Below are 26,023 nucleotides of genomic sequence, written 5' to 3'. Positions count from 1 at the left end.
TTGACAACAGATTGGGAAAGATGAATGCTAAGCAGTGACCTGAATGATCAATTTAGGAAGAGAAATCCCAAGGTTCAAATCCTCAAACCTCCAATAAAAAGAAAACAAACAAAACACAACCATATTAAGGAGGATGGGAGATGCCCATTTGAAAGCTTCCAACAGAGTCAACAATATTGTCCAAAATGGATTTACAGTGTATTTCTATTTTATTTATTAGATATATACCCTGAAGTTCATATTGATCAAGGCAATGGACATAATCCTCTATTATTTTCCTCACAACATCAGAGACTGGCCTTAAGAATCTTAAGATATGGCAGCTTAATTTGGTTGTAGGATGAAAACTGCCCTTTTGTTGTTCATGGTTATAGTATAGTGTGTGTGCATGTGATATTTTCATATTTTCATAACATTCCTTTGTCAACGGCAGCCAATTACCTGAGCCAATATCCAGAGTCCTGAAAACCCATGCCTTATAATCGGCTGGTTACACTTGAGACAAGGAATTATTATCTATTAAATTTGTTTGCCACCCTTCTCCCCACAAGGCGATTCTAGATAGCTTACAACATTCAGCCAGAAGCTCCTGCCCATCCTAGCCTGCTTTTTCCAAGGAATTAGATTGTGGCTGGGTTCATCCGCGGAAGAAACCTACAATGTTTTTGTTAATCACAATTCTTGAGTAAACTACCTGACTCTGTGGTTAATTCCCCAAACCCTGATAACTTTAACCTTAAGACTGTCTACTGTTGACCTCACCCCATTCCTAAGAGGTCTTTATTTCCTGATCGCTTATTTGTACCCTATGACTATCATTAAGTGTTGTAGAATAGAATAGAATAGAATAGAATAGAATTTTATTGGCCAAGTGTGATTGGACACACAAGGAATTTGTCTTGGTGCATATGCTCTCAGTGTACATAAAAGAAAAGATACGTTCATCAAGGTACAACATTTACAACACAATTGATGATCAATATATCAATATAAATCATAAGGATTGCCAGCAACAAGTTATAGTCATACAGTCATAAGTGGAAAGAGATTGGTGATGGGAACTATGAAACGATTAATAGTAGTGCAGATTCAGTAAATAGTCTGACAGTGTTGAGGGAATTATTTGTTTAGCAGAGTGATGGCCTTCGGGAAAAAACTGTTCTTGTGTCTAGTTGTTCTGGTGTGCAGTGCTCTATAGCATCGTTTTGAGGGTAGGAGTTGAAACAGTTTATGTCCAGGATGCAAGGGATCTGCAAATATTTTCACGGCCCTCTTCTTGATTCGTGCAGTATACAGGTCCTCAATGGAAGGCAAGTTGGTAGCAATTATTTTTTCTGCAGTTCTAATTATCCTCTGAAGTCTGTGTTTTTCTTGTTGGGTTGCAGAATCTTGATGCAGGTATCTTTTCTTTGATGTACACTGAGAGCATACGGACCAAGACAAATTCCTTGTGTGTCCAATCACACTTGGCCAATAAAAATTCTATTCTATTCTATTCTATTCTATAATCATGTTTATACTTATATCTGTTATCTTATACATGTTTGACAAATAAATAAATATAAATTATAAATATAAATATAAATAAACTACAGTTGACTCGGTTCACACTTCCTGCCAATGCCAGACCAAAGGCAACGAAATCAGAGGCTACCTTGTGGTGCAAAGCGCCACTTGGCTTCCCTTTCGGCAAGACCAAAGACAAGACCGGTTTAACAAGGGATAATAAGAGCCCGAGCCAAGGGACCGTGGCCTGCGCTTGCCAAAGGGCTCTCCGCGACCCCTGAGACCGGAGAGGAGAAGACAGCTTTGGGTCGCAGGCAGCCTCCCGCTTCGTCCCCCGCCACCCAAAGTTCCTTCCTCGCCCGGCGGCGGCGCTTTGCTGCAGTCCCGGAACCTCGAATCCATAACCAGCCCGCGCGCGCCGCCCCCCCCCCCCATTCCATTCTGCCACCATTTCCATGGAAACCGCCTGAACCACTTCTTATTGGAGGGCTCGCAAGAACCCGCGGCCGGCGGCTCTCTAGCTCGGCTGCGGCTTCTTCTCCTTTCCAAAAGCCTGAGGAAATTCGCTCCAGCCGGTTGGGGAAGCCAAAGGCGGCCGGTTGGTCCCGGAGCCGGTCCCCGGGGGTGGGGGTGGGGGGGCGGGGGCGACGGAGACTGAGACTGAGCATGAGGCAGCCGTCCGGCCGGACGAAACCTCCGTAGTCCGACAGCATACCGGAGAACGAAGAGGCGGCGGCGGCGGCGGAGGCGGCGGCCCGAAGCTCAAGGAGCGAGCGCCGTGGATGCGCCGAGCGAGCCCGCCGAGAAGTGCCGGCAAAAGGCACTGAAGAGCCGCCGTCAGCGAGGGTATAAGCGGGCTGGAGCCCTGAACCTTTTGTACTATAGCGGAACGCGAGGGACGCCGCCACCACCGGCTCCTCCTCCTGCTGCTGCCAAACCAGTGACAGCTCAGCAGGCGAAGGAGGCGCGAGCCGAGCCCCTCTTGCCGAGGAGCCGCCGCCTGGTCCTTCCACTCAGGCGGGGGAAGTAGCTGCAGCAGCTCCGCTCTTTCCCTCCCTCAAACGCTGCTCTTGGGCTGGCGCTGGGATGCCAGCGCGGGTCCCCGAGTCCCGTGGCAGCGACAGCCCGCGCGCCCCCAGCCCCGCCGTCGGTCTCGCTGCGGTAACCGCTCCCGCCTCCTCTGCCTCCGCCGCCTCCTCCAAGCCGAGTCCGAAGGGAACGTCGCCCCTGCTGCTCCGCGCCGAGAGATGAAGAGGCAGGGCTGGGGGAAGCCCGACGCGCAGCTCCTCCAGGATTGGGCGCGGAGCAAGACCGGCGAAGGCGCAGCTGAGCGCGGAGGAGGGCAGCACATCTTGGTAGGAGCGATGCCGGAAAGTGCCGGGAGCCCTGGCGGAGCCGAAGGGACCCAGACAGCCCTGGAGTTGGAAGTCCCGTCTCGGGGAAGCTCTCCGTGCTCGGAGCAAGTGTCCGGGAGCACTGAAGTGTATCCGGCCGAAGGGTTAGAAGAAGGTTGTCCGGGGGAGGCACCGGTGCAGGTAAGGAGGTGGGTCGTCTAGTATTGTGCGTTCTCCGTGCGGGAAAGCAAACGGTTGTGTGCGATTTCCCGAGGGAGAGCTTCCATGCTCAGAGGCAGTCTATCCCTGAAAGTGTTAGGAGGATGCCAGACTGATGACATGTTCAGAAGCGCTTGCTTGGCTTCAGATAGGAACCGGCAGGGTTGTTTCTGCCTGCGGAGTTTTCCTGCCTTACTGTCTAATCTGTGCGAGATAGTCCGGCTCCAGCTGATAGGTGGAAATGTCTTACAACATTATAGGATGATGGGTGGCAGGCAATTTGGAGCATCTTTTATGATGTATGAGATGCAAAAGTTCATTATTATTTTTAGAGCATAGAGGATCACTGCTTTGCCTCTCTTGTCTCTCAAGATAATTTATTTTAATTGCAAGTGCTGAAGCCAAAAATAGGACCTGGAAGCCTTTTGGATCTTACTAGGAGTAGGAGGCAAAGGATTGCTGTTGGTTGCTGCTGGAAACCGAATACTGTGGATGGAGTAGATGGACCCTTTCGTCTGATCCTGTGTAGCTCCTCCTAGGTTGCTCTCACTTTACGCTGGAATTTTCTGCCCTTGGTAACCAATGCAAAATTATAACCATCTTCTTTTTCATGGGAAGTGGGGTGTCTTCTTGTTACAAACCTTTGGCTGCAAGGAAGGAGGTGGCAAACCTTATAGGAAGACATTAAGGAGGAACCATATTTTCCACATGGCATACCAGCTGCAGCATCCTTGCCTTTTAAAAACCCCATTGGAAGGACCTTCCAAAGCTAGAAGAAGCCCCTTTATTTTCCGGCAAAGATGCAGCAGGGTCCATTAACTGTTATGGCTACATGCAATCGACTTGTTCAGAAATGATGTACTTAATGGATGGGAAGCAGCAGTAGGAAGGAGAAGCTGCCTCTATGCCTTGCTGATAGACCTCTTTGCAAGCATCCGGCAGCTACACTTGGTTGGGTTTACTAATTTATTAATATTTATAGCTAGCACATTGTCTTTAGGATGGGGTAGGATACAATCCATAAAATAAGGGGGTAAAACACAGCAATTACCTTACTAACATAATCAAGAGACACAGATGTTGACAAGAATCAACAGGGCATTACCAGGCTGAGGTTTTTAAGTTCCAAATGATAGAGTGAAAAGTCTTTACTGGTCATAGAAATGTAAGCAAAGTGGCTATTATCCTAGTCTCCAAGAAGGGGCATTTGTTTTGGGGTTGCACAACAGAAGAGGTCCTTTTCTCTGCCCCCACTTTTCCTAACCTTGAGGTGCCAAGGAGGAACCACCCTGCAGGTTTTAGTTTTCAGGTTTGCATATACTGGGACAAATTCTCCCTCTTAATAGTGGGTTCCTAAACTGTTTAGGGTTTTAAATGTCATTAGGAAAACGTTGAACATATGATCGGTAGCATGTGAACAGTCAGGGCAGTTTGCTTTCAACTGCTAGTATTATTCAACATGCTAAACCCAAAAGCCAGGTTAACAAAATGCAATTTGTTCCTGCATTTTCTCTGCTGTACTCAGATAAATATATCACATGATGGTTTAATATAATGAATTGAATTTATTCAAAATGCTGAACCCCAATCTATAAGCCCCCCTCCCCAATTTTAGTCTAATTTGTGCAGACTCAGCTATTGAGAAACAAGGAGCTGGATCAGATGAAGAAAGAAACCTTTTGATCAGATGCAGCCAAGTTCCTCTTATCATATTATGCTTTCATGTGGTCCACCAGCAGACTAGCCAGAAACACCTATGAATGATCCATTTTTAAGAGAATGAGATTAGTAAAATGGATAGGGCTGTTTCCATCTACTGTTATCTTCTACATGCTGAAATGAAGGTCTGGGAGAGTGCCTCAGCCCAACCCACCTCACAGGATTGTTGTTCTGGAGAAAAATAGACAGAAAATATGCTATGTATTCCACTGTGACTTCTGGAAGAAAGGGAGGACATAAATGCAAAACCTCCTTTGATATATAGTGTTTGCATATATGTGTATGTTGTAAGGACTAATAAATTTTGTAAGGCATATATACAAATCTACCTTCAAAAATATTCTTTTTATTATCTCAGTTGATTTGAAATACCCTTTAGTTAGCTGTTGTTACTATTACAGAAGGTATGTAGAAGCATCAAAGCTTGGTGAAGAACGGCTAGATGAAATCAGGGCTTCTCCTTAGTCATTATGTTATCCCACATTGGGGGTGGGTGGGGGTGGGAGCTATGTTTGCTTTAAGGTCACTGGAGAAGGAAAGGTGAATTTCAGAGTCCTAAATCAGACTTACTGATTGTCCCATGTCCTGTCCCGCCCCATCCCCGCCCGCCCTTCTGAATCAGAAACCACAAAGCAAAACTCAACAGACCCAATGGATCTAAAACAATCTGCACACATCTCTGCTTATACTGCCTACTTTTGGGAGTGGCTCTACTTCATGGTCTCAGTTACAGGAAGAACTTTCTAAGCAGAAGCATCCTGGATTTAGCTCCAACCCTTTTGTAAAAACGATGACCTGAAATCCACCAAAAATGCAAGCTGTTTTGCTGTTGATGTGATTTGGACTGTTATAAGGAGAGCAAAAGCTATTTTTATATTCCCGAGAAGCTTACTGCATTGGATGCTGTTTAATAGGGGGAAATAGTCTGGATTCCTTGCAATTACAATGGTGACACAAAAAAGAGGCGGGGCCCTTGAGTGATCCCTGCATTGGATCAAAGCACCCTGGTTTTTAATGAGCCCCTTACCCCTTGATTTTAATCTAGCTCCATGCTTTTCTATAAATCAAGGCATTTTTAATTGCTGAGTATGCTTCCTTGGTCTTCTAGAAAGTGGTTGCATACTGAGAGTATCTATGCCAGTTAGGTATAATTTCCTGATAGGATGTGAGTCTCCAACATGTTCAATTTTAGATATCTAGCATAATGAAAAATCTGGGATAAATAAGGAGAATTTTACTTTAGATTCCTGAAATAGAGACTTTCTGATCTGTGTTATCATTTGTGATTCCTTCCACAGCTAGTACTTTACATTTTAGAGTAACATGTTGCATGGTGCTTACCAATTGATCAAGCTGATACCCCACCCATCTCTCACACATAGATGGGAAGCCAGAAGATAGTTGATCTTTCAAGACCTGGGAAGCTGGCTTTTTTGGTCACTGTTCCTGCTCTGTGGAGCAACATCCCTACCCTCACCCCCAAAATCTGAATGGTCCTGAGCTGGCTGACCTTTAAAAAGGCCTTGATGTCCTAGCAGTTCATGGGCCAGGATACTGTGTGAGCCAGTAATGTTAATGTTTATGTGAATTTTGATCCTGTGTTATAGAGTCTCTTATTGTGTGTGTGTGTGTTAGGTGGTTTATGGGTTTTTAAAAAAAAGAAAAATATTTGCCATTTTTAATGCTGTTAGCTACCTTTAGACATATGGGCAGCCATAGTGATTGAATAAAATAAAATAAAAATCTCTGGATTTCAGTTTTTCACTATATTGTAGACAGTATTCTGGCTTCAATGATAGACTAGAATTTGTTTCCAAGCTAAGAAGCTACCAGATACATTTTTTTAGCAGCTCAGAAGGAGAGAAGGAATGAAAGAGGTAATTAGTGGTGCTCAAGGGCAACAGAAACCCTGTTCTTACAGGTACATCCTAGCCTCCCTTTGAACAGGTTTTAGAGAAGCTTCCTTTGAATTCATAGATGCTACAGTGGGAGATGTTTCTGCAGTGAAAAGCTGCTCGTTGGGATTAGAGAACTGGATGCTAAAGGGGAAAGTGGCATTGTGGCTGTATCCATGAGTGTGGGTCAGATCAATTGCTTTGCATTTTGAAAGGTGCAACTCTACAGATTAGAATGCATTCTGACAGCGAGTCTTTTAATTGCTTCTCTTGATATTTGTTTTTTAAAATTTATTTACTTATTTGAATCCCACCTTTATTATTTTATAAATAACTCAAGGCAGTGAACACATCCAACATACCTCCCTCCTATTTTCCCCACCGCAACAACATTGTGATGAATTGAATGATTGGTTAAGGTCACCCAGTTGGCTTTCACTGCTAAAATGGGATTTGAACTCATGGTCTTCCGCTTTCTAATCTGGTGCCTTAACCACTAGACCAAACTGGCTCACTGCTTTAATCCCATCTTTATTGATTTTATAGTAATTTAAGGTGGTGAACATATGTAATGCTCCTTCCTCCTCCTATTTTTCCCACAGCAACAATCCTGTGAGGTGGGGTGGGCTGAGAGAGTTTTCTTTTTCCTCTTAAGTGCTTTGTTTTCTGCTTAAAAAGAATAAAGTGGGGAAAAGTGGTGGGAAAATATGGAAGAATTGTAACTCCAAGGCATAACTTTTGTTAACTTTTGTTAAGTTAAAATGTAATTTGTAGTTCAGTATGTTTTGGAGACCCAGCCATTGTGTTAGCATCAGTAGTGGGTTTCACTTATCTTCGCTACCGGTTCGGAACTGTGAGTGCACACAGGGCCTTCTGTGTGTGTATAGAACCTTCTGCGCATGCACAGAACCTTCTTCTGCGCATGCACAGAGTGTCCATGATGACGTCTGGGGGGGTGGGCAGAGCCTCTCACCACTGCCGCTACCGGTTCGCCTGAACCGGGGCAAATGATTAGAAACCCACTACTGGTTAGCATGTTGTGTGAACAGCCTGGGAGAATATGGCAAGATGATTGAGGCTATTTAGGGTTATTTACACAACATGCTTAAGCTGGATATTGAAGTCTCGCATTTTCTACATTTGAACAAACCATTGAGCCACAAAACCAAACCAAGTTCCAAAGTAACTGAGTTTACCATTTTTAATGGATGGTGTTGCTGGGTGTTTATCTGATATAATTTAAGTGTGACTTTGCCCATTCAGGCATGCAAATATGTTCCACAGACAAAGGAAGCGTTTGAGCACTAGAACATAACTCAGGTTGCTGCAGTCAAGACATTGGATGGACCAAATTGAACAGAGCATCTTGATCGTGATCAGCTTTGATGGAGTGGTCCCATTACGTGAAAAACATGATGGGAAAAGGCTTTGGTCCCCCTTCTTCCTAGGTCAGTTCAAAAAGAGACCAGGACAAAAGCTAGCTCAGATAAAATTTAAGCTTAATTAAAAAGATGTTTGCTCTGCACATGTTTACTGATTTTTCTTGTCAAAGTTTGAATCATTGGCAATTTTGGGAGACATTATCAGGGTCATACCAAGCTTTGGGAGAAGCCCAGGCTGTGAACATGTGCTGTGTATCACGGTGCCCTTAAAACTTAAGATATTTTTTTATCCTGCCTTTATTATTTTTATAAATAACGTAAGGTAGAAAACTAGAAGCATTTGAAATGTGGATTTACAGGTGGCTGTTACCTATAAGTTGGGTTGACAAAATCAGAAATGAGGAGGTGATAAGCTGCCTGGGAAAGCCAAGGAAAATCATCAAAACCATAAAAAAATGAAAGGTAGAATATTTTGGACATTTGAATGGGACACCCAGAAAAATTTGGCATACTTCACTTAATCCTCCAAGGAAAGATCGAAGGCAAACAAGGTCCAGGCAGAAGAAGAGCATCATGGCTTCAAAATCTAAGGGATTGGTTTGGATAAAACTCAAAAGCATTTTTTCATGCAGCTGTTGATAAAAACAGGATCGCCAACATGATTGCCAATGTCCAATGACAGATATGGCAGAAGAAGAAGAAGAAGAAGAAGAAGAAGAAGAAGAAGAAGAAGAAGAAGAAGAAGAAGAAGAAGAAGAAGAAGAAGAAGAAGAAGAAGAAGAAGAAGAAGAAGAAGAAGAAATCTAACACTCTTTTCTCCTCCTATTTTCCCCACAACACCAACCCTGTGAGGTGGGTTGGACTGAGAGACTGACTGACCCAAAGTCATCCAGATGAGGTTGCAGGCCTGGTGCCTTCACCATGAGACCAAACTGCCTCTCTTAATTGTTTTCTGGTGGAAGAAGGAGGACTAACAGGAATGCTGGAAAAACTGAAGAGTGAAATAGTAACTTCTTTTTAAGATGTTCCCTTTACTTTTAGATGAGTCATTTTTGAATGTAGAGAATCTATTTTCAATTATCATGGGTAGGTATACAGCAAAGTTGAAGATGGTCTAATTATCTCTTTCTTCTTGTGATCAACCAGATAGCTTTGGAAGTTCACAAGGAGCGGTTGAGAGCCATATTTTTCTCATATTAATTGCTCATCTTGTTTATGTCTTTGCTATTTAAACTGTACTCAGTTCCTTGTGGGACAAAATGTGTATTGAATTTGGCAGCAAGAGAGGCACCGCCAAAAATGGAGCCGTGTCACAGAATGACATCCATAATTATAAAAATTATTTTCCAGCATCCCCCATTGTGCTAGATTCTGTGCTTCCACACTGGAATTACATAGCCACCTCCATGTCAAAGATAAATGGCAAAGCAGTGTTGTCTTCTAAAAAACCTGAAGAATTATCTATATTAGGTAAAACCAGAAAAAAGCATTGTTCCAATAACCAAATTAATTGTATGATGTGAGTGCCGCCTGTGTATTCAATATGATCTTATGCAATGAGGACAAAAGGAAGTTGAGCTTAATAATTTCACTAATGAGATGTTCAGATACTTAATGACTACCTTGTTGATGATCTCAATAATGAAAAATAGTGAGTCAGCCTTTCAGACTTTGGAAGAACAATCTATGGACATGAGTTCACCCCTGGAGCGTTTAAACCAGTGTTTTTCAACCTTAGCTTAAAGCTGCTGAAGTTGAGAAAGACTGGCTTAAACAGAGGTTCGATGGTCATCTGGAGGAATGCAATAGTAATGGATCCCTGGGTAAGAGGTTGTACTGGATGATCTCCAATGTCCTGTCCAAATGATGTTTGATTATTCAATGATTCCAATAGGCTTACCTTCCCCAGTAAAAATCCAATATTGCTTGGAGTATGAGCAGCCAGTGCTGCAGAGAGAAAAACAATGAATGTTGTTCTTACAAAATATACGTTGTTCTTTCAACGTATTGAAATTAAACTCCCATTCATATCAGCTAGTATCGCCAAACCCTGACTGGGAATTACACATCTGGAAGCATGTGAGAGGCCCATTTGCTGCTTTCTCAGTAACTTCTGTTTACCTGCTTTGGGGCAATGCCAGAACCAAAACCAGCGAAACTTTGGAACCAATCCAATAAGACTCTTCGTATGAGTAAATGTTATTGAACTATAGTCCCTCTTTAATATCATGACTCTGATGTTGATTTATGTAGAAGAGAAGAACTTAAAGATCTTTAATGTGGGAGTGAGCCTGTGGTCCAACTCAATATCCATTGTTATATTTCTTCTCTTACAATATCTAATAATCTTTTTACAATATAGTATCATTTGATCAGTACAGCAATTTGTGATTATTGATTCCACGGATTGATACAGCACTGAACAATCTGTTTTCCCTCACATTTTCCCAGATATATATATTGGAGGCTGCATGCCAATAGCGAGGGATGATCCCAGCTCAATAGCAAAGGGGGAGATGAGATTCAAGATTCAGGAAAGGAGTTGCAGGATCCAATCTGGGTTGATCACTAGGATCAGAGGTTTTCTCTTTTGAGCTTTTGGAATTGTGCTAAGCCCATCTTCACATATTTCTCTGTGGTCTTTGGGATGTTCTGTGTGTGATATTTATGGTGTGTAGCTTTTTAGATGTAGATTGGGGTGTTGATGGCTGGCTATTAAGTGGTTGGCTGTTATTTCCTTGTGCTGCCATGCCCTCGCCTCCTAAGTACTTGATAAACTGGTGGTAAATCAGCACTCCTATTGATTGACCACGGAGCCATTTCCCAGGCTCCATCACTTCCATGGCTGTTTTTATGCTTGCTTGTCCAACAATCTTAGCTGCTGCCAAATTGAATGTATGTCCTTGTTTATTTCAATGTGAGGCTACCAATGAGTTTGAGTCTCCTCATCTAACCTCTCGTTTATGTTCTTGCAATTTGGTGGTTTGCTTCCTCCCAGTCTGTCCTACATTGTCTACAAGGGCAATCGGGGGATCTGATAGATAACATTGGAAGTATCTCCCAGCTCTATGCGATCTTTACAGTGCATAATTTGGCCTCTTATGGTAATCTTTGGCCACAAAACAGCCCAAAGCAAACAGAGAAGTTCCCTGAGGATGGGCTCCAGCACGAGTCTGAAAGCTCGGAAGACAAAACCTCTGGTCCCGTTGACTGACCCAAATTGGATCTTGCAACATTATCCTGGGACACGTATATTTGCCCTCATTCATCAGGAATGAAGAAATGCTTAAAGACATTTGCATATTGGCGAGGAGATGAAAAAAAAGGAAAGACTTGGGGAAATGTTTTAGAATCCCAGGACCCAGGTGAGGAATTAGACGGGGAGACTTCAGGGAGCAGGTAGAGAAATCTGGTGGGTCCCAGGCATATCTCAAGGCGCAGCAACCCTCCATAAATCTGAAGGCAAGGATGAAGGATCTACAATTCATCATCGTTTGCATCCTGCACAGATCTGCCATACGGTAAAAGAGGCTGCTCAGCTATGTGCCCCAGATTTGTAGTCTTAATATGTCAGCTTGATTCATTCTCTTCGGGATGTCACCACTTTCCAGAATCAAATGACCTATCCTCTCAGAGAAGCCAATTACTTCTCATTCTGCGAGATTCAACCTTGAATGCATAGCAGTTTTTTAAAGTCCTTAGTCGATTTGAAGGGAACATTCGTTGCTCATACAAAAAGAATTCAAACAGACGGGTGGCTAAGGGAGGATTGAAAGTGCAACTGGCTGCCTTAAAATGCACCACGCTTTGCTGGAACAGCATGAATTTAATTATATCTGAGTTCTTCAAAGATTTTGCAAGGGGTAATTCCTGCTAGGCTGCAAAACGATAGTATTTGGTATGCTGCTGAATCACGGAGAGATTGCCTAGGGCAGATGAGCACAGCCCGGAGCCTGAGGGCTGCTTATGACCTCCAAGAAATTTACGTATACCTTTTACCCCACATGTATCCCTTTACTCACTCTATGCCTCCTACTGAAAGAATAAAAATCATACATGTCAAATGTTTGCACGCAATGAATATTACAGTTCTGTTTACACAACCAGCATAAACTGGCCATTGAATTAATTAATGCACTTTCATAATATATGGAATCATAACTTAATAGGTTGGCTGGGCTTCCATAAGATGCTAAGCTATAAATTAAACTAGCTGATTAGTGACAAGCAAGCTTAGAATGATCTGAGAATACAGTTGCTAAGTCTTGATCTGACCTGGTTATTATTTATTTAGACTATGGCATATCATACACGCACTAGCAGTATAAATTAATATTTCAACTAGATTAGTAGAACCCAATAAAATATAAATGTCAAAAAGATCTATGTTCAAATACCAATGTCTAGGCCATCTAACCATTGGAGCGCAGCATTGTTTATATTTTAAAAAGTCAGATATCTGCCCTCAGTTTACAGCTGGTCATGATGTGATCTACAGTTTGACGTGGCACCCAGCAATCACACTCAGGGGAGGTTGCTATGTTCCATTTATACAGAGAGATATGGTAGTTCAAAGCCTGGCACCTTTTTGGGGGGGGTCCCAAGGATGCTTTTTCAAGAGGCAACTGGACTTTGTGGTTTTTCTTTGAAGACCTTTCGCTTCAGCTCTGCTGAAGAAGCTTCTTCGATGAGAAGCGAAACCAGGGGTGAAATCCAGCAGGTTCTGACAGGTTCTGGAGAACCGGTAGCGGAAATTTTGAGTAGTTTGGAGAGATGGCAAATACCAGCTGGCCCCAGAGTGGGTTGGGAATGGAGATTTTGCAGTATCCTTCCCCTGCCATGCCCACCAAGCCACGCCCACCAAGCCACACCACGCCCACCAAGCCACACCACGCCCACAAGCCACACCACGCCCACAAGCCACACCACGCCCACAAGCCACACCACGCCCACCAAGCCATGCTCACAGAACTGGTAGTAAAAAAATTTGGATTTCACCACTGAGCAAAACGTCTTCAAAAGAAAAACCAGATGCTCCAGTTGCTTCTTGAAAAAGCACCTTTAGGACATCCATGGTCTGGATGACTGAGAAGCTCCATAAACATTTTTGTGGGGGTCATTTATATGTCTTCCTATAACTGGACATTCAGTGACCCATTTAGCTTTCCATTGGGAATTGATGTTAAAGTTCTTGGGCAGATGTTGTGCAAGTGCCAGTGGGGGCTTCCTGGATTTGAGTCTTCAGGCTAATAAGCGAGGAAGGTTGGCATGCACTGGTAGGAGTGACCTGGTAAAACGTGTTGTATGAATACATCCCACGGGTAAGAGTGGCCGTGCAACATTCCATTTAAGAGCTACCTCCTCAAAACTGGACAGCTGCCAATCTCCTTAACCTGTTTGCTGGGGCATTATAAGAGGTGAAAGTCCTACATCCCTGCAGGCAACAGACTGCAACAGAAAATATTGCTTCATTTATACTTCTAAAAATAAAGGAAAATGCTGTTACTCTTGAGTTTTCAAACATTTCATGCATACAGTACCTTGTTTTCAATCATGGATATGGGAATGGGATCTAGTGAAGTCGGGGGTGGGGGTGGGGGATGGCTGCTGCTTTCCTCTAAAAGGCTAACATGAGGTTGCTATTTCTCAGGGGAAAACACTCAGCACGTGCCCCAAAGGCTTGCTTTATATAACAGCAAAAGAAAGTTTAAAAAATACGATTCTTCCACATTGGGGAGATCTATCACCCTTTACAGTGTTAAGAAGAACGCATCTAAGATTTTTTATTATTATTATTTTGCCTTTGATTTTTATATCTGTTTTATTTACTGAGCCCTGCAGCTGTAAGACTGGGAAGGAAGGACAAAAATGCTCTGTGGGTGTATATTTTGTGGATGCCTTGAAGTTATTGCGTACCTTCAGTGCGTCTGCCATCATCAGTGAAGGTTCAGAGGCGTGGAGACGCAGCTAGATTAACTACTGTCGCTTTGGGAGAGAGCCAAAAGTTCCCAAATCCCCCTTTCCCTAAACAAACAATCAGGGGGGGAAAAAAGCCAGAGGATGTTTGAATAATGTTTCTGAAAAAGGATTTGTCTATTACTCCAAAGACATGATAACCAGTTACAATATAATGATGTGGAAAATCAAGAGCAAAGGAGACAGTATTTGCCAGAATTGGATTTTTCACTGCGCATGGCTGCTAATGAGAGGTGATGAGGGTGATACATATATATGAAAGCCAAACTTGCATTCACACAACATCCTTGACCATGTTACTAGATCCACCCGATTTAATGGACCTATTGAATATGTTCTGTCAACTGTATTGTAAGGGGCCATTTAAGTCCTCAAGGGCTACCTCTGCTGTGTACAGATCTCCAAATTAAAGCATCCTAGACAGATGGGTTGTTCAGCCTATGCTTAGACACATTGTCTGAAAGGAGGTCCACTATCTCTTTGGGTCATTGGCTCTGTTGACAAACTACTGTTGCTATTAGGAGTTTTGTCTAATATTAAGCTAGATCTCTATCTCTGCCACAATGTTCACGCAACCTGTCTAACCAGGTCAGTTAGAGACCCGGCAGATGTAAGACTGCCTAAATGCTGTTCAGAGTTAATTTTGTTTAGACTATTTTTGGCTTAGCCTTTTGTATTAATTCTCCCTGCTTCTTTGGTTTGTAGTTCAATAGATTAGCAATACTAGGTTAAAAATGTTGAAAGAAAGCAGTTTAGGATTCCATATCATAGGATTCCATCATCATCATCATCATCATCATCATCATCATCATCATCAATATTTTCTTATTTGTTTTATTTCACACTTTCTTAAGTACCCATCTCCATCAGAGGGCTCATTTTTATCCTGTATAATGAATCTGGCAAGAAGCTTTGATCAAATATTTTTCTTATTCCAAGCAAGATCCTTCCCAGGGAAGCTATCCTTACTACCTCCTATGAAGATTGTATCGCTTAAGAATGAAAGAGCATCACACATTTCATCATAGCAGTCAGTGGGAGCCATTCTCTAAAAGAGGAGAAAATCTACCAGCATGACATTGACATAGTAGTGTATGTTGTTATTTTCCCATGATAACTATTAAGAATTTGGTTCCATTTTACACATCTTGTAAGCATAGCACTCTCCATCCTAATCCAATCAAGATGAATTGGTGTTCAAGTTTATAAATGTTGGGAGCTGTTGTTAACACATCTAAACAAAAGTGGAATAGGAAAATTTTCTTGGAAGGTTTGGAATTAGTGGCGTTATTAGTAAAGAATGAGCTGTTACTAGTAATATCCTCCCCCCTTTCCTCCTTTTTTCTGTGTTTTCTTTAACTCCTCCTTCTGCTTTACAGTATGGTGTGAGTTACCCTTGTCTTCTGCGTCAAAACCAAGTGCTCTTGACAGCCCTAGAGGAGTTGCAGATGCGCTGTGCCAGCCTGAAGAACGAAAACAGTCTACTGGTAAGAGGCATGCAAGAGCTGAATACACTGCACCCAAATGTTGTTTAGCCAAGCAAGAGTGACCAGTCTATGGCTCTCTGGATGTTGTTGGGCTTCAAGTCCTATCAACCTTGGTCATTAGGCAAAGCTGATAGTGATGGAAATTGAAGTGGGCCTCTGGTGGCTCAGACTGCTAAGACAGTCTGTTATTAACACAGCTGCTTGCAATTACTGCAGGTTCAAGTCCCACCAGGCCCAAGGTTGACTCAGCCTTCCATCCTTTATAAGGTAGGTAAAATGAGGACCCAGATTGTTGGAGGCAATAAGTTGACTTTGTATATAATATACAAATGGATGAAGACTATTGCTTAACATAGTGTAAGCCGCCCTGAGTCTTCGGAGAAGGGCGGGATATAAATGCAAATTAAAAAAAAAAGTGCAACACTATCTGGAGATCTGTAATTGACAATCCTGAGTTACTGTACTGGGCAGCAAGGAGGGTTTATTTAATTTCGAAGATGTTCCTTTGCAATGACATTTGAGGGAATTTTAAAAAAGGGTGCTTGAAACTCTTAGTTCCAAATGATGCAGACCAATGCTTTCAGCACAGGGCTGAACAAACTGTTTTGGCACTTGAAATAGAATATCTAAGCCACGCTCCACTTCTGCTAATTAAAACAGGGTACTACTTAGCAAGCTTTTGTCCTGCCAAACTTCCACTGAGTGAAAGGGCAAGATTTCCATAGCTTTATAATTGCAGTTAGAATTCCTTACTGACTGCTTGGTTCAGATCGTTCTCCCATTTCTCCATCAATCTTAAATACATTTTGAAAGTACCGTATTGCCTTAAAAGGCTGATGAACCTTGGATTGTAAGGAGCTGCCTTATCTTAAGCCATGCTGTTGAGGCAGGAGGGCTGGACCCGTATGCTGAACCAGGCTACAAAATGTAGATGAGGCCAGGATGAAGAAATGGATGAGGCCAACACAACAAGGACACTGTTTTTAAATGAATACAATTGATTAAACAGTATTTTTGGAAGGGTTCTGCAGGCTGCTCCTAAAACTTAAGGTGAGCACATGACACCTTGGGGCCTCAGATTCTACATGCATGCTCTACCTTGTGTAAAATTCTCCAACCTAGTGCCCCTCCAAATGTCTCTACTGCAACTGGGGAAGATGGCAATTGCAATTCCACTTATCTGGAGATCATCACAATGGACAAGGCTGAAGTTGTCAGCTTTGACTTGAACACTTTCTCCAAGATCTCAGACAATGAAAGAAGTCCTGCTCACACAGAACTCTTCTCCAGCTTTTGTGCTTACTACTACTTTAAGGAATTTTTGTGACCCTTTGTGTACTAGTATGAGCTTTCTGAATCCACTGCTTTTTGAATGCAGGAATACATAATGTCATCCTACCTCCAACTCTCAGTCCATTGCAAGTGTGTCCCACTTAGATGTTTTCCAGTTGCAATTCAAAACTGCTGCTTTTTGACCTGAGATGTCTTGCCCTTCAGAGTAGATGGTCTCCACTGCTTTGTTCAGGTCTAGTAGCAGTTCCAGCTCTCATTGGCTGCAGTGCCTGACATCCATTCCTCTTTTCCCTTCAGCGATCAGTTGCTACCCATTTCAAGCTAGGCTATCGGACTATACAGTATTCTCTGCTGGTCAGCTGTTGGTTTGTTTATTTTTAATAATCTTGCAGTTGATTCAAAATGACCTATTAAATCAACGAACCATCCTCCACTCTAGAAGCTCATGCTTCATTCAACCTTTACATCTATTTATCTCCCTATGTTAACCTTTTCAGTTTCTGCTCAGGCTGGGTGAAGCATGCTACTTTGTTTTCCCATCCCCTACCCAGATGTATAGTCTCAAAAGCCACGGTAGCACAGTGGTTAGAATGCAGTATTGCAGGCTATTTCTGCTGACTGCCAGCTACCAGCAGTTTGGCAGTTTGAATCTTACCGGCTCAACCTTCCATCCTTCCGAAGTCTGTAAAATAAGGACCCAGATTGTTGAGGGCAATATGCTGACTCTGTAAAACCGCTTAGAGAGGGCTGTAAAAGCACTGTGAAGCGGTATATAAATTAAGTGCTATTGCTATTGCTCAGAAGATACCATAAAGAAAAAAAGGGAAGGGTGTCTATGAAGGAGAGGTAGGATACAGGGACAATTGAGGAGGGAACAATCCCTAAAAGGAAAAAGCAGGCAGAGGTAGACCAGTTTAGGCAGAAGCAAGCCAGTGAGGCTTGACTTTCCTTCTTGGATGGGATGGACAAGAAGCATAGGAACAGCCAATCTGTTCTTCTGTTGACCATAGTCCACATTGAGCATATGCCCAGCTCCTTGATCAACCAATGGCAATCTCAAGATACATTAAGAACTGCCTCATCCCAGTTACACTGACCCATCCCACCTGGTCAAGCAGCGAGGATGTTCTACATATGCCATCAGTGACGGAATTTCAGCTGGCAGGATCTAGCAGAAAGGCCTTCTGTGCTGTTGCCCCCACCCTTTCGAACCTCTTACCCTCAGAGATGAAGTGAGCTCCCACCCTTCTGGCTTTCCGGAAGAGTCTAAAGACCTGTCTCTGCCAATTAGCATGGGATCTCATCTGTAACCTTGGGGATGGCTGATGGCTTGAGAATATTCCTCCTGTCTTGTCAACCTTTAGCCTTTTGAATTTCACTTTTATCTTGTAGGTATTAACTTTGTTAATTAATTCTGTTTTTAATCTGTGCTTTTACTCATGTGTTTATATTGTTTTATTATGTTGTTATAAACCGCACAGAGTCACTTAGGTAGGATGGGCAGTGTGAACATTTAATAAATAAATAAAAAATCTGAAGTGGAATTTCTGAAGTTGCTTTAAGCTTAATAAACAGCTGGGAGATTTTAAATTTTAACCTAAAATGCATCATTCAAGCTGCTTTCTACCCAATTAGATTGCCTTCATCTCAGGTTATGACTCATGTTCTAAATTAAGCAATCATCAACGGACCCTACCATACCTGGGGGAGAAAAAAGGTGATTATACTGCCCTCTTTGCTGAATGAACTTATTTTCCCAAAATGGATCCCTCTCCAAAAGTAAAACTGGGTCAGAAAGGCAGTTCAGATCTTTCTCTCTTATTTTTTGTTTTCCAGCGTAAGACCTGCTTCCCAGAGACTCAGGAGAAGGTGAGACATTTGAAGAGGAAGAATGCAGAGCTGGCGGTCATTGCAAAACGTCTGGAGGAGAGAGCCAGAAAGCTGCAAGAGGCCAACCTCAGAGTGGTAAGTGAGCCAACCCTGGGTGGCAGACAAGCCCAGTCAAGCTGCCCCTCTTGTTAGGCTTGGCACTCCACAAAGGTGACCACAGTTTACTACAATCTTTTTGACATTAAAAAGCAAACTTTTTTTTTCAAAAGCAATGAATACTTTTTTTTGACCTTTTCTTGACTTGTCAGAATCAAGAATTAAGTCTGTTATAGCTAGCCTACAGAGACTGGAATTCTGATCTCTTCTCAACTATGATAATCACAATTTAGATAATTTAGAGTTCTCATCTTTCACCCTCTTTCACCTTTCACATGCATGTACACACATATTCTTTGTAGTTTATTAATGGTCGTTCCTCAAATGTCATTTTTGTATGGAAGAATCTATAGGAATGTTTGCAAGAAAATTACAGTTTAATCCCTGGTGTGGCCAAATGTGGTTAGGAAAATCCCAACCAGAAACCTTAGAGAAGAAATAAACTGTAACTCCCATCAACTTTAGTCAGCATGATCAATAGTAAGGCATGATGGGAACTGCAGTTCATTGACACCTGGTAGACCTTACATTCTAAGGCCCTTGCCTTAGAAATAGGTTTCTAGTCAAGTTAGATAGAATGGAACCAGATAGACCAATGGTTTGTCTCTTAAGTCAGCTTATCTTCTTAGTCATTTATTTATTTCTTTGTCCCAAAGATTGGCCTGTTAGACAACTGTCAGTCTTTTCTTGCTGTAGGTGAATGCACCAATAAATGTGAAGAGCTCCTGTGCAGGACTGTGCAAAAGAGCGCTGGCACGCCAACGGGCCACAGATCTCCAAGAACAAGCCAATGCACTCCTGATGAAAGACAAACAGATCAATGCTCTGCAGAGGGAATGTCAAGAACTTCAAGCTAAAATCATGGGTGGAAAGGTGAATGTTTACCACTGAATACACTCAGGCTGATGTTGTCCAGATGTGGTAAACCTCCATCCATTGTGAGTGAGCACTAGGATTTGGATCCAGGCCCATCTGGACCAGGATTATCACATTTTTCTGTCTCTGCTCCTACACTTCCAAGTGTGTCAGTACAGAAAAGTTGTCGCTTTATCACCATGCTCAGAAAAGCCTCATGGATTTTAATTAATGTGACCAGAAAGCCATCTTCAGTCAGGGCACTGGCTGAGTATCTCTGATATCAAAAGATTTCCATTTAATATTCCAGCTTTTAAGGGAGATTTATTTTTCAGATAATGAATACTGCTACATCATTCTCTGAGGAAAGTGAACTTTCAGTTTGGGGAAAAACCAACTCAGGATTTTGGGATAAAGAAAAATATTCACTGCCAATAGGCAGTGCAGTTGCAGAGGGAGAGCTAGGTAGGAGGAACAATTAAGTGCCAGAACGGATAATTATGAATAAATGTCCATAAGTCAAACAAAAGATTGGGAAACAAGATTTGTAAGAATGACTGGAAGAAGATGCTGTTAACATGTAAAAGGCCTGGGGGGTGGGGGGAATCTTATCAAGAACTAAAGGAAGTGGGACTTCATGCTCTGGACCAGTGTTTCTCAGTCTTGACAACTTTAAGATCGTTGGAGTTCAACAGGCTGGCCAAGGGAATTCTAGGAGTTGAAGCCCACTTGCCTTAAAGCTGTCAAGGAGACATGTTTGAAAGTAAAGGAGAGGATATAGGAACCTAAGAGGTAGGAAGATCAAAGAGACAAAGTGAGGCCCGGGTCACTGGTTGGTTTGAATGAAGCAGCTTAACTGTATGCTGCAGGTTTTCATGTCTGCTAATTTTCCTTTTCAGACTACTAGACTGTTATGAAATGTGCTTGAAATCTGAAATATGCCCCTTTTCACTATTAATATTATTAGGGATGCTGTGTTAATCAGTTAAACGACTCAGACTTCCCACTGCTGCCCCTTCAGACTTATTGGGCTTCAGATCTCATAATTCACAACCAGCACAGTTAAAGGGAGTCAAAGTCTCAAAATTCTGGAGGGCAAAAGCTTGGTGAAATCTGGATTAGATTTGTCATTAAAAGGTATTTTTGGTTAATAGCAGAGATTTATCAACATAGGTATTTTCTTTTCTTTTTTATTTATTTATTTATTTATTTTGTCACAACAATATATGTAGGAATCATACAAAAGATTATATAGTATATAAACATATATGGGTAAATATAAGGAGGTATAAGCATATATATAGAAAGAAGAAAAGAAAAACAATAGGACAGGAACGGTAGGCACGTTTGTGCGCTTATGCACGCCCCTTATGGTCCTCTTAGGAATGGGGTGAGGTCAATAGTAGAAAGTTTTTGGATAAAGCTTTTAGGATTATGGGAAGAGACCACAGAGTCAGGTAAAGTGTTCCAAGCACTGATGATTCTGTTACAGAAGTCATATTTTCTGCAATCTAGATTAAAGCGGTTGACATTAAGTTTAAATCTATTAGTTGCTCTAGTATTATTGCAATTAAAGCTGAAGTAGTCTTTAACCGGAAGGACATTACAATAGATGATTCTGTGAGTTAAGCTTAGGTCTTGTCAAGGCGACGGAGTTCCAAGTTTTCTAAGCCTAGGATTTCAAGTCTGGTGGGATAGGGTATTCTATTGTTTTCAGAGGAATGGAGAACTCTTCTTGTAAAATATTTCTGGACACGTTCAATTGTATTGATGTCAGAGATGTGGTGAGGGTTCCAAACAGGCGAGCTGTATTCTAGAATTGGTCTAGCAAATGTTTTATATGCTCTGGTTAATAGTGTGGTGTTTTTGGAAAAGAAACTACGCAAGATTAGGTTTACAACTCTTAGAGCTTTTTTTGCTATGTAATTGCAGTGGGCTTTGGCACTTAGATCGTTTGACATGAAAACTCCAAGGTCTTTAACGGGATGGGGGTCATCTGTAAGGTAATGTCCATCTAGTATGTACTTAGTTTTTGGGTTCTTTTTTCCTATATGTAAGACTGAGCATTTGCTGGTTGAAATTTGGAGCTGCCAATTTTTAGACCAAGCGGTTAGATGATCAAGGTCGTTTTGAATGATAGAAGTATTGTCTGTGATGTTAAATAGTTTGACATCATCAGCAAAGAGAACACAATTACTTGAGATATGGTCACAAAGATCATTAATGTATAGTATAAAGAGTGTTGGTCCAAGAACGCTGCCTTGAGGAACGCCACTCTTGACAGGAACAGGATTTGATAGAGCATTGCCAATTTTGACCACTTGTTGTCTGTTAGACAGAAAAGCAGATATCCATTTGTGGAGGGGTCCTGAGATGCCATAGGATATTAGTTTTATGAGAAGTTTATTGTGTACTACTGAGTCGAAAGCTTTGCAGAAGTCTATGTAGATTGCATCTATTGATTTGCCTTGATCAAGATTTGAAGTCCATTTTTAAAAGCTTTTGTTCAAGTGCAGGCAACAAGTGTTATCTAAGAAGAGGGATTCTGTCCTCTATGTGGGTGGAAGATAAATCGCTCTTCTAAGACGTTGCTTGAAGACACAATGGCATAGACATTTACCATCTAAGACGAAACAAACAGTAGTTGGTCATTTGCTGTGTAATATATTTCTCATATGCAAATACAAGCAGCTTTCTCTGGTTTTTAAGCCGCTTTAAGATTTATTTATCTGGTAAGTGATAATTTCTGTTTTTCTAGGAAGGTCCTCCATGTCTGCCTCTTCTAGATTTCCAGTATTTACTCCGAGAATCTCAGAAGGAAGTTCTGCGGTTACAGAGACAGATTGCTCTGAAGAATTTTAAGGCAGCCCTGGAGCCCTGTGGTCAGGGACCAGGAGACATTTCTGTAGCTTTTGCAGTGGACTTGGGGCTCACCACATCAGCCAGGACTACCTGCTCAAATGGTTTTTCTCCTACAAGGGTATCACAGCCATGGGAGGAACTGTGTATAGCAGTGGAGGAGACCAGCCAGGTAAATCCTTTCAACTCCTTCCAGTTTATAATCATGCATCTTGTCTACCTTTCCTGGACAATCTAGAACAAAACCCACCATTCTTAGAATACCAGATTTCTAAGTCCACCTATGCTATCTAACATGGGATATGGTGTTTGCTGTTGTACTATTCTATGGGTCCATTGCAGTTCTGAGATAGTGAAGACATTCAACTGGAAGAGGGGCATATTTGAGAAAAGAACTGCAGGAGGAATGACAATTAAATATGTCATTTTCTTATGTAATGGTCTGCATTTCCTATTTTTTTTCTACTGCTTGTTTCATCCAGGTTGAAAGCAAAGAAAAAGAATCAAGTGAAGCTTAAAAGTGGTGCCATAAACATTATATTTATTTATAACACTTTATCCCACTTTTCAGCTAAAAAGACCTCCAATGTGGCTTATATATATTAGCAAGGTGATCCTAAAAATATGACATACACATTCTGTATTCAGAGAACATGCCAAACCAGCTACACAATTATCCTATTTTTCTGGGTGCTCCCAATTTAGTGAGCTGGATTCACACAATGCTTTGGATGCCGTTAAAAAAAGTACTCAGTAGTTTAGATTGTTGTACAGATGTAGCTGCTAGGCTTTTATCTCATTATCGGTAGATTAAATTTGCTGAGTGAACACAGACTAACAAAGAGAGAGAGGAGAAGTCAAGCACAGGTACAAGTTCTTAAAATGAACAACTGTTATCATGCCTATTTGGAATGAAAAGAGGTCAGGCAACATGATGGAATGCCCACCATGTAGATAATCTTCTGGAGAGTCAAAGGTTCTTTGCAGTTGCTAATAGGGGTGAAGAGCCACCAGCCTCTTCAGCATCAAGAGGGTGGTTAGAGCATCAAGAGGATTGTTGGAATGCAACACAAGCCTCACCTCTTTTGTACATGTGTCAATATCACATGCATGCACCATCCATCATTGCTGATTCTGATCTCCCCCCCTCCTGCCCCAGCAGATGCTGCCTGGAATAGTCCCACATCTCTCTTGTTCCTCTATTCCTTATCCAGATGGAACAGCTTAAAAATGGGTCCTCAGAATGCTGCTGAAGGAGGAGGAAGAGGAACCAGCAGTGCAGCTTCAGGCCTGGGTAGACTGAGCTATTTGCACAAAGAAGAGAACTGAGCTCTCCCTGGGTGTATTAGACACCATTTGTTTACTAATACGTCTTTTGCAGATTTCCTGAGCAAATGATGTTACTCCATAGAACAGAACAGAACAGAACAGAACAGAACAGAACAGAACAGAACAGAACAGAATAGAATAGAATAGAATAGAATAGAATAGAATTTTTTATTGGCCAAGTGTGATTGGACACACAAGGAATTTATCTTGGTGCATATGCTCTCAGTGTACATAAAAGAAAAGATACCTTCATCAAGGTACAACATTTACAACACGAATGATGGTCAATATATCAATATAAATCATAAGGATTACCAGCAACAAAGTTACAGTCATACAGTCATAAGTGGAAAGAGATTGGTGATGGGAATGATGAGAAGATTAATAGTAGTGCAGATTTAGTAAATAGTTTGACAGTGTTGAGGGAATTATTTGTTTAGCAGAGTGATGGCCTTCGGGAAAAAACTGTTCTTGTGTCTAGTTGCTCTGGTGTGCAGTGCTCTATAGCGTCGTTTTTAGGGTAGGAGTTGAAACAGTTTATGTCCAGGATGCGAGGGATCTGAAATTATTTTCACGGCCCTCTTCTTGATTCGTGCAGTATACAGGTCCTCAATGGAAGGCAGGTTGGTATCTACATAAGCACTCTGTTCAGATAATGTGGGGTAGAGAACAAGGGGAAATAGGCTAAAAAGGCTGAAATGAACAAAAACTGCAGAGAATTTCTTCTGATTTTGACTTTGTAGCATCACCCATAAATGTTTTTTAAATAGACTTTATAGCACTGCTAAGAGTGCTTGAGTTTCTATGGAAAGCAGACAGGACAACCCCCAACATCATTTGGGACTGAAGAAGAGCTTCAAGGAAAGGGAAGTGGCACGAGATGACAGATGAGATTTATATCTTGATCAGACCTGGTAGTGCTTGGAAGATCAAAGGCTAAGGCTGTGGGGTGTACCATACTAGGAAGAAGGGGAAACATCCCAGAAGAAGTGTGGCAAATCGTGCACTGTTGCCAACAGAACTACACAGATGTGAATATATTGAACTGAACTCAAGAGAGTTTTTATTTTAGCATGTGGCCAGGATTGTTGGATAAGATAAGCTTTTTGATTCCAGTAACAGGCTCAGTGATTTGAGCCTGTCGTTCATGTCCTACTGCATTTCTCTCATCACTAGACCATATTGTTGCCTCTTTCCCCTGCTCTATTGACCCATTAAATTATAGTGCCAATAGGTATAATACTCTAATTGGCAGCTGCACCAGATCAGGAATTCCCGACTTAATCTCACCCCAGCTATAAATACTTAGGCATAGCAATGGTGACTCACTGTTCTCTTCTTTCTTCTTGTTCTCTATTCATTACATGCAAAACAAACAAAAATACAAACGTACTTTTATCACACTTGAACCTTCCTTGAAAATGTTGACTGAATGGAGAACGGGGGAGATTTGGAACTGCACCGTGTTTGCACCTCTTCCGGATCCTAGTTCAGATCCTGGAGGTTTGGGTGGTCAAGTCTGGGAGTTCCCACTTTGCACTCAAGGGGCCCTTCCTCGGCCCTTTTCCCTGCTCCGTGCCGAGCTGCGGATATTCCTCCCTCTTCCGGGCGGCAAAGTGGTTCAGCCCACCGCACAATCCATCGGGCTGGAGCTGTGCCAGCGCGAAGCTGTCTCTGGTGCTGAAGCGGAAGGCGCAGCGGGCAGATAGGAAAGCGCCGGCCAGACGGATTTTGTACAGGCCGCGTCGCCTTTGGGGTGGCAAAGGGTCTAGTTAGGTGGAGGCAAGTTTGGCTGAAAAGAGGATCGGGAGGTTGAACCAGCTTTTCTGACGTTGCATTGGTGAGAAATCTAATGTTGTGTGCCTGCTTTGAGGAGAGGGGCTCCATATCAGAGTTCCATAGATTTAAAGCGGGGTAGGTTTTAATCCCCTATTGAATGCATTACATAGTATTCCTGAATATGTATATAATTCTTGTTCCTTAAGAGTGTAAATCATTTTAGGAAGCTGGAGGTTGGAGAGAGCATATTTCAGGAACTTGATCTCCAAATAATGCAAAAGTGGTAGAATAAAAATCTACATCTGAAAAGCTATTAATAAGGGCTTTAGTTTCTTCTTCTATCAGTTCCCTAACAGAGTCTGATTTTTTTTAAAAGCATTTTTTCTAGAACAGAGAAGTGGCCA

General features: G+C 42.1%; 1 protein-coding gene across 1 annotated transcript in view; it reads left to right on the top strand.

Moving 5' to 3' along the window:
• Window positions 1-2,161: 2,161 nt before the first annotated feature.
• The window catches only part of TSPOAP1 (TSPO associated protein 1), a 92,883-nt gene continuing 69,021 nt past the window's right edge, over window positions 2,162-26,023 (top strand). The window contains exons 1-5 of the mRNA XM_058164524.1: window positions 2,162-3,041; window positions 15,411-15,518; window positions 18,648-18,776; window positions 19,494-19,670; window positions 22,411-22,683. Coding sequence (XP_058020507.1) covers window positions 2,754-3,041; window positions 15,411-15,518; window positions 18,648-18,776; window positions 19,494-19,670; window positions 22,411-22,683 — 975 coding nt within the window. The 5' untranslated portion in view covers window positions 2,162-2,753. The remainder of the gene's footprint in view (window positions 3,042-15,410; window positions 15,519-18,647; window positions 18,777-19,493; window positions 19,671-22,410; window positions 22,684-26,023) is intronic.

This window comes from Ahaetulla prasina, chromosome 1, assembly GCF_028640845.1.
Source record: "Ahaetulla prasina isolate Xishuangbanna chromosome 1, ASM2864084v1, whole genome shotgun sequence".
NCBI classification, from domain to species: domain Eukaryota; kingdom Metazoa; phylum Chordata; class Lepidosauria; order Squamata; family Colubridae; genus Ahaetulla; species Ahaetulla prasina.
This window is presented reverse-complemented; position numbering and strand designations above follow the sequence as displayed.